The sequence below is a fragment of the Carcharodon carcharias genome, chromosome 12 (assembly GCF_017639515.1).
Source record: "Carcharodon carcharias isolate sCarCar2 chromosome 12, sCarCar2.pri, whole genome shotgun sequence".
Classification (NCBI taxonomy): Eukaryota; Metazoa; Chordata; class Chondrichthyes; order Lamniformes; family Lamnidae; genus Carcharodon; species Carcharodon carcharias.
In genome coordinates, this window is record NC_054478.1 from 103,281,371 (window position 1) to 103,296,492 (window position 15,122).

The window sequence follows — 15,122 nt, forward strand, 5'->3', positions numbered from 1 at the left end:
CACCTGGAGGCTTGTGACAAAATTGGGAGAGTTGTCTCATGCACTAGTCAAGCAACACAGAATCACACCTGACAAGATCATGTCTCAGACACCATCATTGCCATCCCTGGGTATATCCTGTCCCACCAGCAGGACAGACCCAGCAGTGTCACAGGGCACAGTGGTATACAGTCGGGAGGGAGTCGCTCTGAGAGTCCTCAACATCAACTCTAACCCCCATGAAGTCTCATGGCATCAGCTTAACATGGGTAAGGAACTCTCCTGCTGATTACCACATACCAACCCCCTCAGTACTCTATGCTGAACACAACGTGGAGGAAGCACTAAAGGTGACAAAGATGAGAATGTACTCTGGGCAGGGGACTTCAATGTCCATCACCAAGAGTGGCACGGTAGCACCACCACAGACCGAGCTAGCCAAGTCCTAAAGGACTGCTAGACTGGGTGGTGCAGCAGGTGGTGAGGGAACCAACAAGAGGGAAAAACATACTTGACCTCATCCTCACCAACCTGCCTACCGCTGATGCATCTGTCCATGTATCAGCGGGAGTGACCACCGCACTGTCCTTGTGGAGGCAAAGTTCTATCTTCACATTGTGGATACTCTCCATCATGTTGTGTGGCACTACCACCGTACTAAATGGGATAGATTTCAAACAGTTCTAGCAACTCAAGACTGGGCATCCATGAGGCATTGTGGGCCATCAGCAGCAGCAGCAGAATTGTACTTAACCACAACTGTAACCTCATAGCCTGGCATATCCCCCACTCTACTGTTACCACCAAGCTAGGGGATCAATCCTGGTTCAATGAAGAGTGCAGGAGGGAATGTCAGGAGCAGCACCAGGCACACCTAAAAATGAGCTGTCTACCTGGTGAAGCTACAACACAGGACTACTTGCTGCTTATGTTGTTTGGCATGCAAGTGATAGACAAAGCTAAGTGATTCCACAACCAACGGATCTGATCATAAATGATGGTGGACAATTAAACAACTCGCTGAAGGAGGAGGAAGCTCCACAGATATTCCCATCCTTGATGATGGAGGAGCCCAGCAAACCAGTGCAGACAATAAGGCTGCAGTATTTGCTATGATCTTCAGCCATAGGTGCCAGGTGGATCATCCATCTTGGCCTCACCCAGAGGTCCCCAGCATCACAGATGCCAGCCTTCAATCAATTAGGTTCACGCCACGTGATATCAAGAAACAGCTAAAGGCACTTAATACTGCAAAGGCTTTGGACCCTGACAATATTCCAGCAATACTATTGAAGACTTGTGCTCCAGAACTTGTCCCATCCCTAGCCAAGTGTTCTAATACAGCTGCAAAACTGGCATCTACCCAGCAATGTGTAAAATTGCCCAGCTTTGTACTGTACACAAAAAGCAGGACAAATCCAACCCGGCCAATTACGCCCCATCAGTCTACTCTCAATCATCAGTAATGATGGAAAAGGTCATCAACAGCACTATCAAACGGCACCTGCTAAGCAATAACCTGCTCACTGATGCTCAGTTTGGGTTCCGCCAGGGTCACTCAGCTTCTGATCTCATTACAGCCTTGGTTCAAACGTAGACAAAATCCAGAGGTGAGGTGAGAGTGACTGCCCTTGACATCAAGGCAGCAATTGACCGAGTTTGGCATCAAGGAGCCCGAGCAAAACTGGAGTCAATGGAAATCAGACAGAAAACTCTCTGCTGGTTGGAGTCATACCTAGCACAAAGGAAGATGGTTGTGGTTGAGGAGGTCATTCATCTCAGTTCTAGGATATCACCACTGCAGGAGTTCCTCAGGGTGGTGTCCCAAGCCCAACCATCTTCAGCTGCTTCATCAATGACCTTCCTTCCATCATAAGGTTAGAAGTGGGGATAAAAGCAAAATACTGTGGATGCTGGAAATCTGAAACAAAAACAAAAATTGCTGGAAAAACTCAGCAGGTCTGACAGCATCTGTGGAGAGAAAGACAGAGTTAATGTTTTGAGTCTGTATGACTGTCCTCCAGAACTAAGGAGAAGTCAAATGTGGTGAAATATATACTGTTTAAGGGGGGTGGGACAGGTGAAGCTTGGTAGAAGGCCAGCGATAGGTGGAGGCAAAGGAGAGATTGCGAAAGATGTCATAAACAAAAGGTCGAAGGGGTGTTGATACTGGCTAAAGGAGGTGCTAATGGTGACATTAAAAGTAGAAAGTAGGATAAGCAAGTGGGGGTGGGGTGGTGGGAGGGGATGGTGTGGTAGAAAAGATCAAAATAAGCTAAAAGGTGGGGATAAAACAATGAATGGAAATAAATTTTAAAAATAATAGAAATAGGTGGGAAAAAATATATATATAAATGGAAAAATATTTGAAAAAAGAGTGAGGATGGAGGAGAGAGTTCATGATCTGAAGGTGTTGAACTCGGTGTTAAGTCTGAAAGGCTGTAAAGTGCCTAATCAGAAGATGAGGTGTTATTCCTCCAGTTTGCGTTGAGCTTCACTAGAACATTGCAGCAGGGCAAGGATGGACATGTCATGAGAGAAGGGTGGTGTATTGAAATGGCAAGTGACAGGAAGGTCTGGGTCACGCTTGCGGACAGATGCTGGGAGGATGTTTCCCTAATGGGGAGACTAGAACCAGGGGGCACAGTTTAAAAATGAGGGGTCTCCCATTTAAGATTGAGATAAAGAGAAATTTTTTCTAAGGGTCGTTAGTCTGTGGAATTCTCATCCCCGGAGAGCAGTGAGATAGGGTAATTGAATATATTCAAGGCTAAGAAAGTTGGCCCTTTGATCAGCGAGAGAGTCAAGAGTTATTGAAGGTGGGGGGTTGGGGGGGTGGTGGTGTACAGACAGGAAAGGGGCATTGAGGCCACAATTAGGTCAGCCATGATCTTATTGAATGGCAAAACTGGCTTGAAGGGCCAAATGGCCTACTCCTTGCAATTCTTATGCTTTTGTGTTGAGTTGTATTGTGGTTGTGGGAGGAGTGGGGAGAAGAGGTGAGAGAGAAGTGCAGAAGATGGAACAGACAGCGTAAAGAGGCCTGTCAATCACTTGGTGTGGGGGGAAGCTTTGAGAAAAAAAGAAGGCATATTGGCAGAGCCAATATGGTAGGTGGCATTGTCAAAATAGATGCAATGGAGATGGAGAAACTTGAAGAATGGAATAGAGTCCATAATAAAGGTTATTTCGGAAAATAAAAGCTCATGGTGTAGGTGGTAAAATATATTGGCATGGATAGAAGATTGGCTAACTAACAAGAAACTAATGGTAGCCACAAATAGGTATTTTTCTGGTTGATGGGATGTAACTAATAGTGAGCCACAGGGATCAGTGCTGGGCCTCCCAACTTTTTGCAATTTATATAAATGACTTGGATGAAGGGATTGAAGCTATTCTTCTAAATTTGTTGATGATACAAAGATAGGTAGAGAAGTAAGTTGTGAAGAGGACATCGGTTAACTAAGTGGGCAAAGATCTGGCAAATGGAGTTATAATGTGGGCAAATTTGAAATTGTCCATTTTGGCAGGAAGAATAAAAAAGAAGTATATCTAAATGGTGAGAAATTGCAGAGCTGTGAGGTTCAGAGGGATCTGGGTGTCCTAGTGCATGAATCGCAAAAGACTAGGCTGCAGGTACAGCAAGTAATTAGGAAAGCTAATGGAATGTTATCATTTATTGTGAGGGGAATTGAATACAAAAGTAGGGAAGTTATGCTTCAGTTGTACAGGATACTGATGAGACCACACCTGGAATACTGTGTACAGTATTGGTCTTCTTATTTAAGGAAGGGTGTAAATGCAGTAGAAGCAGTTCAGAGAAGGTTTACTAAACTAATACCAGGAATGGGCAGGTTATTTTATGAGAAAGATTGAGCAGGTTAGGCTTGTATCCACTGAAGATTAGAAGAGTAAGAGGTGACTTGATTGAAACCTTTAAGATCCTGAGGGGTCTTGACAGGTTTGATGTGGAAAGGAAGTTTGCACTTGTGGGAGAATCTAGAACTAGGGGTCGGTGTTTAAAAATGTGTCGCCCATTTAAGACAGAGATGAGAAGAATTTTTCTCTGAGGGTAGTGAGCCTTTGGAACTTTGCTTCCACTGCCTTTTAGGAAGAGGGTCTTTGCTTTCAAGGCAGAGGTAGATATATTCTTGATGAGCAAGGGGGTGAAGGGTTTAATGGGGGCACGCAGAAGGTTACAATCAGATCAGCCATGATCTTATTGAATGGCGGATGAGGTTCGAAGGGCAGGGTGGCCTACTCCTGCTCCTAGTTCTTATAGGTAGCGAGGTCTCAGGAAGTGTAGTCAAGAAAGCTGTGGGAGTCAGTGGACTTATAGTGAATTGAAATGGAGAAGTTGAGGAAAGGAAGAGTTGGATCGCATAAAGGCAAGGGAAGTTCAGGTCTAGAACAGGAAATGGCATCAATACAATCATCAGTGTACCAGAAAAAGAGGTGAGGAAGGAGCCTGACTAGGACCGGAATGGAGAACATCCACATGTCCCATGAAAAGACAGACACACAGGTTCCCTTAGCAAAGCCATTTATTTGGAGTAAGTGATTTTAGTTAAAGGAAAATTATTCAATGTGTGAGAACAAATTAAGCCAGACAGAGAACTGTGGTGGACTGGTGGTGAATGGGAATTAGTCCTCTGTTTGAGGAAGATGCAGAGAGCCCTCAGACTGTCCTGGTGGGGGCTGAAAATGGTGGAGAGATTAGACATTCATGGTGCAAAGAAGATAATTAGGGCCAGGAAACCGATGGAAGGCATCGTCACATTCACAGATAATATTGAAAAACTTTGTGAAAGAAGCTTTGTATGGAACTATTTATGAATAAAATAATGATTTAATCATTTAGGTAGCAACAAGTTCAAATTCTCAATTGCACTGCAATAATAAATTATTTCTGGTTTCAGGAACAGACCAACAGGATGGTTTTGGTGAACAACATGACATAACCCAGGTTACTGACCTTGATGGCACCCTAGGATCCCCATCAAAGATATCTGTTGCCCCTGATTTAAAGTCTGTTTACATTCATGACTCACATAGTGAAATTGATTATTGTGCTGAAAACTATGAAGTTAAAACCATACCTAAAAAGCATCATTCAAACCATTCGCATCATTCTCATGGTCACTGCCATTCTAATAAAGAGATGCAAGATGCTGGAATAGCGAATATTGCTTGGATGGTTATCATGGGAGATGGCATGCATAACTTCAGTGATGGCCTGGCGATAGGTAAGAAAATAAAACCAGTTCCAATGTACAAAAACACGTGATTGCTTTAGCGGTGTCCTAGAAGTTGTGCACTTAACAAAACTTGCTCCTTTAATCATTAAATGTGAACATTAGATATTTGAATTACGATTGACTGAAACTTGCAATTCTTTATAGATTGTTTGTTTGTAGTGACGTTCTTAAATTCTAATCTGGATACTTGGGAAATGTTATTCTAAAAATATTAGGTTATTTGGTAACAAAATTTTGGATACTGAATTCCTTTGTTGGCTTTGCAGATATATGTTCTATTTCAAAACCTGTTTTTAATATAAAATTAAACCCCTTCTCTTTGAGAACCTGCTTACAAGCAAAATGGTGCAATATTCTGACCTGCGGATAACTGTTGCCACAACACTGTATTTGCATAGCAAGCTTATCTTTGGGAGACAGGACCAGATTTCTTACTGGGCTCAACTTCCAAACTGCTGAAACTCTCTAATGAGGGTAGGCAAATTTGAATATATAAACTAGGATAAATTTGACTTGAAAGCCAATTATATGTACCTGAAGTTACCAGAATATAAACATTTCCACTATATTTTGAATGACATATGTATTGCATAAAAGAGCCTGGGAGATGTGTGGAACTTTAAATCATTTCCCGCATATATTATCTGAGTTACCAAAGAAACTAATTTTAAAAACCCCTTGCTAAAGAACAACATAATCTTTCTGCTGCAGTATAGTAGGTTTATGGAAGTTTGATCAAAAGTGTTGCATTTTGTAAAATGGGGTGGTGTTATGAAGTATATATAAATGTATGTGTGGATGAGCAATATTATCTTTTGAACAATCCCTTTACATTGCACAAATTGCATGCCTTGCAGGTCAGAATTAATCTTAAAATCTCAAAATGACACTGATAATTGCAGCAATACTTCTTACTGTACTGTAAATTTCAAACTAAAATAGAAAAATTTGAATTTCATACAGCACTTTTCACAACCTCCAGAGGTCCTAAAGCACTTTACAGCCAATAAAGTTGCGAAAGCAAGTTGATTTTACACTTCAGAAATGTTAATATATTTTTGTATTGTATTTTGTATTGTAACTATAATTTCTCTAATTCTGGCTGGCATATGCAGATTGCTGTAACAAACTCTTTTTTTCCTTTTTAGGAGCTTCTTTCAGTGCTTCCCTCACAGGGGGGCTGAGCACTTCCATTGCTGTGTTTTGCCATGAACTTCCTCATGAGCTAGGTATGTTTTTTGTGATTTCCATTAGAATGAATTGTAAAAACTAGGATTAAGCACTTCAGTGACCTTTTCGGATGGAGAAACCATTTTAGCTGCCAAAATTTACATATCTAATATCAATAGAAGGACCAGAAGAAACAAAGTTTGAGATCGCTAGAAATGTAAGGCGGCAATTTTGAGTGTCCTGTTATGGGAAGGACATTAAAACTGTAGAGATCACACATTAGATTCACAAGAATGTTGCCATGGATAGGAAAATATAGTTAAGACTAGAAAATAGGATTATTCAAGAGGTTGTTTAATAGAGGTTTTTAAAATTACCAAGGGCTTTTATAGTGAATTGGTAAGTACTGTTTTCTTTGATGAGGAATCAGTGACAAGCAGGTCATTAATTTAAAATCATAAAATTTCCTTTTATGCAAATTGTAGTTGGAGCATGGAATCCTATGCCACAAGGATTGTGAAGCAGCAGCCATTGCAATGTATAAGAGAGAATTGAATAGATACTTGAAACAGATGCTGATGGGGCTAGTGTGGAGAAGTGTGATTTAGTTTTTGATGTCTCTGACAAAGAGCAAGCAAAGACACAATGAGATGAATAGCCTCCTTATGTTGTAAATATATAATTCATAGCAATTGTTGAATTTTCTTTTGAGATTTATGTTCATTATTGAATTTAGAAAGTTCTCCCACTTTCAAACCGGTGCCAATTTTAGTAGTAACTCATTCCCTTAATAAACTCATTTTAGACTACTCTCACCTTGGCTCGTAATAGGTGGCAGCTGCTTTTATTGCTACTTTTGGCTGAGGCACTTAGATGTGGCCGATCTCATTGTTTGGGGTTTTGTCATTCGTAACAGATTGGAAAAGTATCTTTTAGATACACTAAAGCCTACATGGGGATGAATTTTAGGCTTCCTCGCACTTAAGTTTTAAGGTGTGATTTATTTTTGGAGCTGTTGATTTTCTCCTGGATTTTTTTTTCCATGTGCCACATCTACCATTCATTTAGTTTGGAAGATCAACTTCATCTAAGATGTCATGTTAATTCCTTTCTTAGACTATGTGCAATTTGCTGTTTTATGGATTTTAGCAAAGTTAATTTACTTTCTTGAGGGAAGGCTTTCCTGATCGCTCCACCAACATAATCAAGTGAATCAACTCTCTGTGTTGAATCTTCATCCTGCAGCTTTCAATTCTTCACCAGCTGTGTTCCATGGTAGAAGATTTCTATGATTCCAAAATAATATGGAGCAAGAAATTGTCACAGCATTTTATCCATCCTCTCTCAACTTAGAACTTAATTTTGTTTCCAGTGTGTAGTCTGGAACCCAGCAAAGGAGAGTTTTGTTTATCTTGGCTCTTGATTCTAGGACTCTTAGATAAACTGGATGATTGTTCCATCCTACGCTGCTACCGCCCTTGCAGAGAGGGACTTTAATCTGTCACACAGCTGCCTCGTGAGCTTTTTGAAGTCCTAGGCAAAACTGCCACATGGAGCAATAGTCAACATTTGCCATAGATCACAATGTAGATTGAACTAGAGCACATAGCCAAACCCTTGGTAGATCAGTCCTGACATCAGATGTCATAACTCATGTGCAAATCTCTACCCTGGCTCCCAGAACTTGTACTAGTTTGTCAGGTTGTTATAGTGCACTGATAGATCATTAAGTAAAAAAAAAAGATAAATCATCTACCTTGGCTGGTGTTCCTTATTCCTTGATTGGCTACATAATAAGATAAAGCCCATGGTGTTGGGGGTAGTATATTAACATGGATAGAGGATTGGCTAACTAATAGATGATAGAGATTTGGGATAAGCAGGGTATTTCCTGGGTGGCAATCTGTAACTAGTGGAGTGCCACAGGGGTCAGTGCTGGGACCACAATTATTTACAATATATATTAATGACTTGGATGAGGGAAATGAATGTACTATCAGCAAGTTTGCGGATGACACAAAAATAGGTGGGAAGGCAAGTGCTGAGGATGACACAAAGAGTCTATAGACAGGTTGAGTGAGTGGGCAAAAATTTGGCAGATGGAATATAATGTGGGAAAATGTGAGATTGTATACTTTGGCAGGAAGAATAAAGGAGCTGAATATTTAAATGGAGAAAGACTGCAGAAAGCTGCAGCACAGAGGGATTTGGGGATCCTCATGCATGAATCACAAAAAGCTAGCATACAAGTTCAGCAGGTAATAGGGAAGGCAAATGGAATGTTGGCCTTTATTTCAAAGGGACTGAAGAATAAAAATAAGGAAGTCTTGCTAAAACTATACAAGACACTAGTTAGACCACACATAGAATACTGTGAAAAGTTTGGTCCCCTTATCTGGCATTGCAGGCAGTCCAGAGAAGGTTCACTAGGTTGATCCCGGGTATGGAGCGATTTTCATATGAGGAGGGGTTGAGTATGTTGGGCCTGTACTCATTGGAGTTTAGAAAAATGAAAGGTGACCTTATTGAAACATATAAGATTCTTAGGGGCTTGACAGGGTAGATGCTGAGAGGTTGTTTCCCCTTGTGGGAGAGTCTAGGACCAGAGGGCATAATCTCAGAGTAAGAGGGTGCCCATTTAATATGAAAATAAGGAAGAATTTCTTCTCTCAGAGGGTAGTGAATCTGTGGTGTTCTTTACCGCAGAGGGCTGTAGAGGCTGGGTCGTTAAATATATCAAGGCTGAGATAGACATTTTTAATTAGCAAGGAAATCAAGGGTAATGGAGAAAAGGCAGGAAAGTGGAGTTGAGGATAATCAAATCAGCCATGATCTCATTAGATGGTAGGGCAGACTCAATGGGCTGAATGGCCTACTTCTGCTCCGATGCCTTATGGTCTAAACAAAAGCTTAGCAGTTAATTGCTCCCTGGTGCATTCTCTATGGCAACAGCTCTACCAATCAACAGTCCACTTGCCAACCAATCAGCACCTCTTCTCAATTGTTGTTCCCTTTAGAATTGGTATTCTTGCAAATTGTCCTGATAAGTGCAAGACGAAAACCTTCAACAGCATGTCTGTCTTTTCAGCAATACTCAAGTTCTGTACTACCAAATGTCTATTTTCCCCTTTTGTTACAACTTTAGTTTAAACTTTGAACTCAATCTGCCAAAGTTTTGCCTACTTTATCTTTGCTCCTTTGTACGTTTCTGTTCCTTTCTATATTATTTACCTTACGGTGAAGGGTATAGTTGGTGCAAAAGGCAATTGCTGTTAATCTGTCTTAGTTCAGCTTTAGGTCAAACCAAGTCGATGGATATCATGGGGTTTAGTACAATGTAGCTTTAGTAGACCATGTAGGTTCCACAAATCACTAGTGGTATGGCAACAGTTTTATGTGTCTTCCAGCCAGTGTTAGTGTAGGTGTTGGTATGTCCTGTACATATAACCAAAAAAAAGACTGTTTTTGCCCTCCTTTGGTTAACCTTGTGTCACTTCTGTAGCTGAACTTATGTATTCATGTGTACCATTAGTGACCTTTTCAGTCCTGCATTTCTTTTGGGACCCAGTTTTCCTCCACTGCCATCTTGATTTAAACAATTTTAAATCATTTCCTCTTTTTTGCATTATTCCTGCTTTATACAGGTGTAACTATTTCTCCTGTAGTATCCCTTCTCTTCCTCTCCTGAGAGCATTTCTTATTTGTGGAAGTGACGTCATTTTTGAGATTAGCAGCTACTTGAGGGAGAACTTCTTTCTTTTGTGCACGTGACCAATTAATCTGCTTCTGATGGTGTTAGTTGAAGGATGACCAATGCCAGGGAGAGCATACTGCGCTACTTCAAGGGATTTTTAATCATGCCATGGTATTTTAAATATAGGCTTTGATTCAAACCAGCATCATAAGCTAATGGGCGGAATTTTCTGTGCCTGTTGTTATTGGGCGTGTTCAGTGTCCTGAGCGAGAAGGCCAAAAATCAGTTTGCGATCATCTGCTCAACCCGTCGATGGCAGAATGTATTTCCCGCCATCGGGCGTTGGGAACCTCGTTGGAATACATATACATACCATTATAAGGCCAGTCCGCCGGAATCATCCCCCACCCCCCCATGCTAGATCGTCCGTGGAAAACACGCCGGTGTGGAACATGTCTTGACAAGTGGGATGTGCAGAAGCCAGGTGTTAATGCCAGGATCTTGCTCGCATCAAGGAAGATGTATGGGGGGGGTGGGAGAGGAAGGTCTAAGATCAACTGGGAGAGGAGGAGGTATCGGGGGGGGGGGGTTAACGTTGGGAGGGAGTAGCAAAGGTTTCAGGGGTGGTGAGGTTGGGATGGGGTGGGGACAAAGGTGTGCAGGAGGGCTGAGGTTCAGAGGAGGGATCGCGATCAAAGGTATCGGTAGGGGTGAGGTTGGTTGGAGGAAGCAAAGTTATCAGGGGGGTGAGGTTTGGAGGAGGAGAGGGTAACGGGGAGAAGACAGCAACTGGGGAGGAAGGTGTAAGGGAAGAAAGTCGGAGAGGGGAAGGAGTACAAAGCGGGGAGGGAGTCCGGGGGGAGTGCTGTGGTTGGGGGGGAAGGAGTTTGGAGAGGGGAGGGAGTCCAGGGGGAGGAAGGAGTGCACGGGGTAGGAAAGATTGGGGGAGGAAGGGATTCCAAGGGGGGTAAGGAGTCCGGGAGGGAGGATGCAGGTGAACGTACAAGGGCTCTGATAAGTCCAAGGCTGCCTCCTGGGGAGCGAACTGAGGGTAAGCATGGAATGAGGGAATGGTGAGAATGACCAAGGGCAGAGTAAGGTGGTAGGGTGGGAGGGTGAGGGTTTGACGGTATCAATAGAAGGGATGGTGAGGGTGGTTGGTGGGAACTCGAAGGCAGACACGGATCCTGGGGGTGGGAAGGAAGAGGTCGGGGAGGTTAATGTGGATGGGGTTGGGATTTTCGGGAGGGAAGGAAATGTGCACATTCACCTGGACATCCCCGAAAGAAAAGGGTTGTGGCTGGTAGGTCACGGAGGGGAGGTGGAAGATGATGCCAGGGGGTTGACATTGATTGGGGTAAAGCAAATGAGTGATTGGGGGAGGGGAAAGGACAGGGGAATGAAAAAAAACTGTATTACTACCATGTGGCTAAATGAAAGTATAACGAGTGTTGTGGTGAGTGTGATCAGTGGTTGGGCAGAAATGCACGTCAGCTCAGATTGTCAACTGAAAGTGAACCCAGCAGGCAGCATTGAAAATGCTCAGGACGTTGAGATGAGTGTGATACAGGAACAATCTACGTGTGTGGAAGAGTACTTGCATGAGGTGCCAAGAGGCCCTACCACACACACTCACTTCTCCCTCCAAAATCACTCGTGGGCTGGCTGCATGCAGCTGAACTGCTAGTAGCTGAGAGGGTGCAGTGGGAGGACTTGTGAAGCTTGTCAGTGAAGCTGAAAGACATCATTACACATTATTCAGTGAAAGTGTATATATTTCCAGATTGTAAAGTGACAAAATGTGTTCACCCGTGCAAACAACTGATCAGAATTTCTTAACTTTTCAATGCCTTAGACTTCTAGTTGTTGCCCTGACATCCGCAGCAGGGGTGGAGACAGCCTGTGCAATGGTTGGCCCTGTTGCACCTGAAATGTGGGAACCCCGGCTTGCTTTGCCTGTCCTCCTGTGGGCCAGCTGCTCCCTCTTCAATGACAGAGGATGAGATTGAGGGGATCACAGGCAGAGGGGATTTGGAGGGAGAGGAGAGCCTCTCAGATTCCTGAGTGGACGACCAAGACGTGTTCAGCTGCCACTCCCCATTTCGGGTGCCTGGGCGTCCCGGCCTGACTCATGGAGGGGAAGGAGGACCTTGCGGGGACATCATGGTGTCCTGTTTCCCTTTTGCACCACCACTGCAAGAACTTACCCATGGCTCCCACGTTGGACAGCGGGTCTGCAGACATCTCAACGTTCTCTTGGACCAGTGTCTCCATGGCATCTGCAATCCTCCCCCTGGAGACCTCCATATACGCACATGTGGGCACCACTTCATCAGAGAGCAGGTGGACGCACCCCTCTTACTCGCTTGCCACACTGTTGAGAGCTTCCAACAGCTCTGCGTGATGTTCCCACAGCTTCTGCTGACTCTCCAGGATGAATCGGAAGGCCAAATCCAGAGGTTCGTCATCTGACTCGGACCTCACAGATGCCTCTTCCCCAGTTGTCCTCTGAGTGCCAGAGAGCTCGGCCGTACCTGCCTCCTCCTGCTGTGGACACATGCCCATACGATGACCAGATTGTGAACCTGAGCCTGCTCTAGATCTAGGTCCCATTGAGGTGTGTATCTTTCCGCTGTCGGAGGGTGTCGGTAAGCGCTGTGACGGGTCTTCCAGGCTGCTTATTTCCAGCTCTTCGATGGAGGAGGAGTCCTCTTGACTGGAGCTGAGGGACTGGCTGGATGATGGTATCAGTTGCTTGGCAGAGCTCCCTGTGAAACAAAGTAGAGATAATTAGTGCATGGCAGCAGAGTCAAAAGCAGGAGAGACGTCTCACATTTGCATTGAGGGGGATGATGTGCACAATCCTCATGAAGGTGTTCACCACCAACCTCACTGTCACTGCAGGTACGGTCCACATCCTCACTAGTCAGCGTGGTGGCAAGCTCCTCAAAGTGGATGAGGGGTCTAATGTGGGCCACTCCACCCCCGGTCTGGGGCCTCTCCCTGCTGTCGTGAGCAGGCTTCTGCATGAAGAAGAGTGTGAGCAAAACACGTGGCACTGCATGGAATGTTTGTGTGGTGAGCAGAGACATGGACGCGATGAGCATGTGAGCTCCAGAGGATATGAGCCTGAGGAAGATATGAGGGTGTGTGTGTGAGAGTTAGTAGTGTTGTCCCTTGAGGTGTGAGATCCCTGTGGATGTGTGATGGGTTTGTGTGTGCGTGAGTTGAGAATGATGAGAAGAGTGACTTACCCTGGCAGAACAGAGGAAATCATTCATCCTGTGGCGGCACTGGGTGATGTCCTCTTTTGCAGGCAGTGGCACTGACCGTCACTGCCACCACCTCCCAAGCCGAGTTGGTGATGTTGCTCTCCATTCTACGGCCAGAGCGGGGGGGTAGAGGACATCATGGCAGGCCTCCATTGCATCAAAAAGGTGTTCAAGAGGCACTTCATTAAACTTCTGGCCTGCAGTCTTTTTACCTTTTGGGACCATGTCGTGGGCTGGAAACAGTTGTGTGCACATGGCTGCACTTTAAATATAGTGCCCAGTGTGAGCAAGCAGCAAAGTGATGGCGTGGTGGGCGAATGAGAGCCTGCCTGTCATCAAAATGCCATGTTTCCCAGGAATGCATAATTCATTTGGTGGGATTGAGACAATATGGTGCGAGAAGCCACCATTGCATTGCGGTCAGCGGATAAAAAGTCGTTTTTTTCCCACCTGCTACCACACTTAGCACAAATCTGGGACAATTCTGCCCAATGACAGTGCTAAAAATAAACTTCAAAAAATTAAGAACATTAAAAAAGTTTAAAAAATGTTGGTGTGGTCTTTCTGGATGATTCAATACTTCCTTGCATTATAAATCTTGTGGCTGCAGTGTTTGCATCCCCTTTTTGAAGTTCAGAAATCACGTCAGCAAAGCGTATTTTTGTGTATTTTCAGTTTTCCTGCAATACCCGTGATGGGAATGTTTGGTAATGTTTCACATTGCTTTGCGAGTTTATGTCACTACTTGTTTTTGTTACATTTGGCCTACACACAGGAATTTTTTGGAGTTGTCAGTTTTTTGCGGGTTGTCAGGTATTTTAGGTGGACAAGTTGTTTCTGCAAAAATTTTGAACATTTTAAACCATTGACTAAATTCAGTGAGTTAGTAGAAAGTAATTGGAGAGAGAATTGTTATATGTATATGACTTGAAAATATCTGTTTCACTGCTACTTTTAAACAAAATATAAGGGATTTGTATGCACTTTCAAAAAAGTTAGTTGTTGAAAATTCTGCTTTGATCTCTGGAATTTGCTTATTTTGTTCTCTCTTAGCAGTATTGGTAGAATAATCAAGGAGAAAACTAGATTGCCCACCACATATTTTGAGCGAAGAACAGGCAGTTAAGGGCTTGATATGTGCTGGGGCCTTCCAGTGGCAGCCTGACTGCCATCATATTGGGCCACACTGCTTTCAAGCATCCTTAGATGCCTAGGATCAGTGTTGGATCATTTAAAAGAATGGTTCTGTGCCTATTGCAAGACCCTTCTGCCATATTGGGCAAAAACCTGTCAGTGCTTGAACTGCACTAGCTCCAACGAATTTTTGTTTCTACAACAGCCTAAATAGTGGTTATAAAGGGGACTGCTGAAGGTTATGGAAGGAAAAAAAGATTTTCACAATCCAAGTGAATGTGGGACAGGAGTGCTCCTTTTAGTTCCACATTAAATCTGGATCACTGCCATCTAGGGCTCACCTCCTCCTTCCTGCCAGGACTTAACTAGGTCCCTTGATTGGCAACACAAAAACAGAAATACCTGGAAAAACTCAGCAGGTCTGGCAGCATTGGCGGAGAAGAGCAAAGTTGACGTTTCGAGTCCTCATGACCCTTCAACAGAACTAAGTAAAAATAGGGAAGGGGGTGATATATAAGCTGGTTTAAGGGGGGAGTGGTGTTGTTGGGACAAGCAAGCAGTGATAGGAGGAGATAACCAAAAGCTGTCACAGACAAAAGAACAAAGAGGTGTTGA

At 43.6% G+C, this 15,122-nt stretch overlaps 1 protein-coding gene across 6 annotated transcripts in view; it reads left to right on the forward strand.

The window, feature by feature from the left end:
* slc39a10 (solute carrier family 39 member 10) overlaps positions 1-15,122 on the forward strand; it is a 119,234-nt gene that overhangs the window by 71,665 nt on the left and 32,447 nt on the right. For all 6 annotated transcript variants that reach the window (XM_041200174.1, XM_041200175.1, XM_041200171.1 and 3 more), the window contains exons 7-8: positions 4,899-5,225; positions 6,386-6,466. In XM_041200174.1, coding sequence (XP_041056108.1) covers positions 4,899-5,225; positions 6,386-6,466 — 408 coding nt within the window. The remainder of the gene's footprint in view (positions 1-4,898; positions 5,226-6,385; positions 6,467-15,122) is intronic.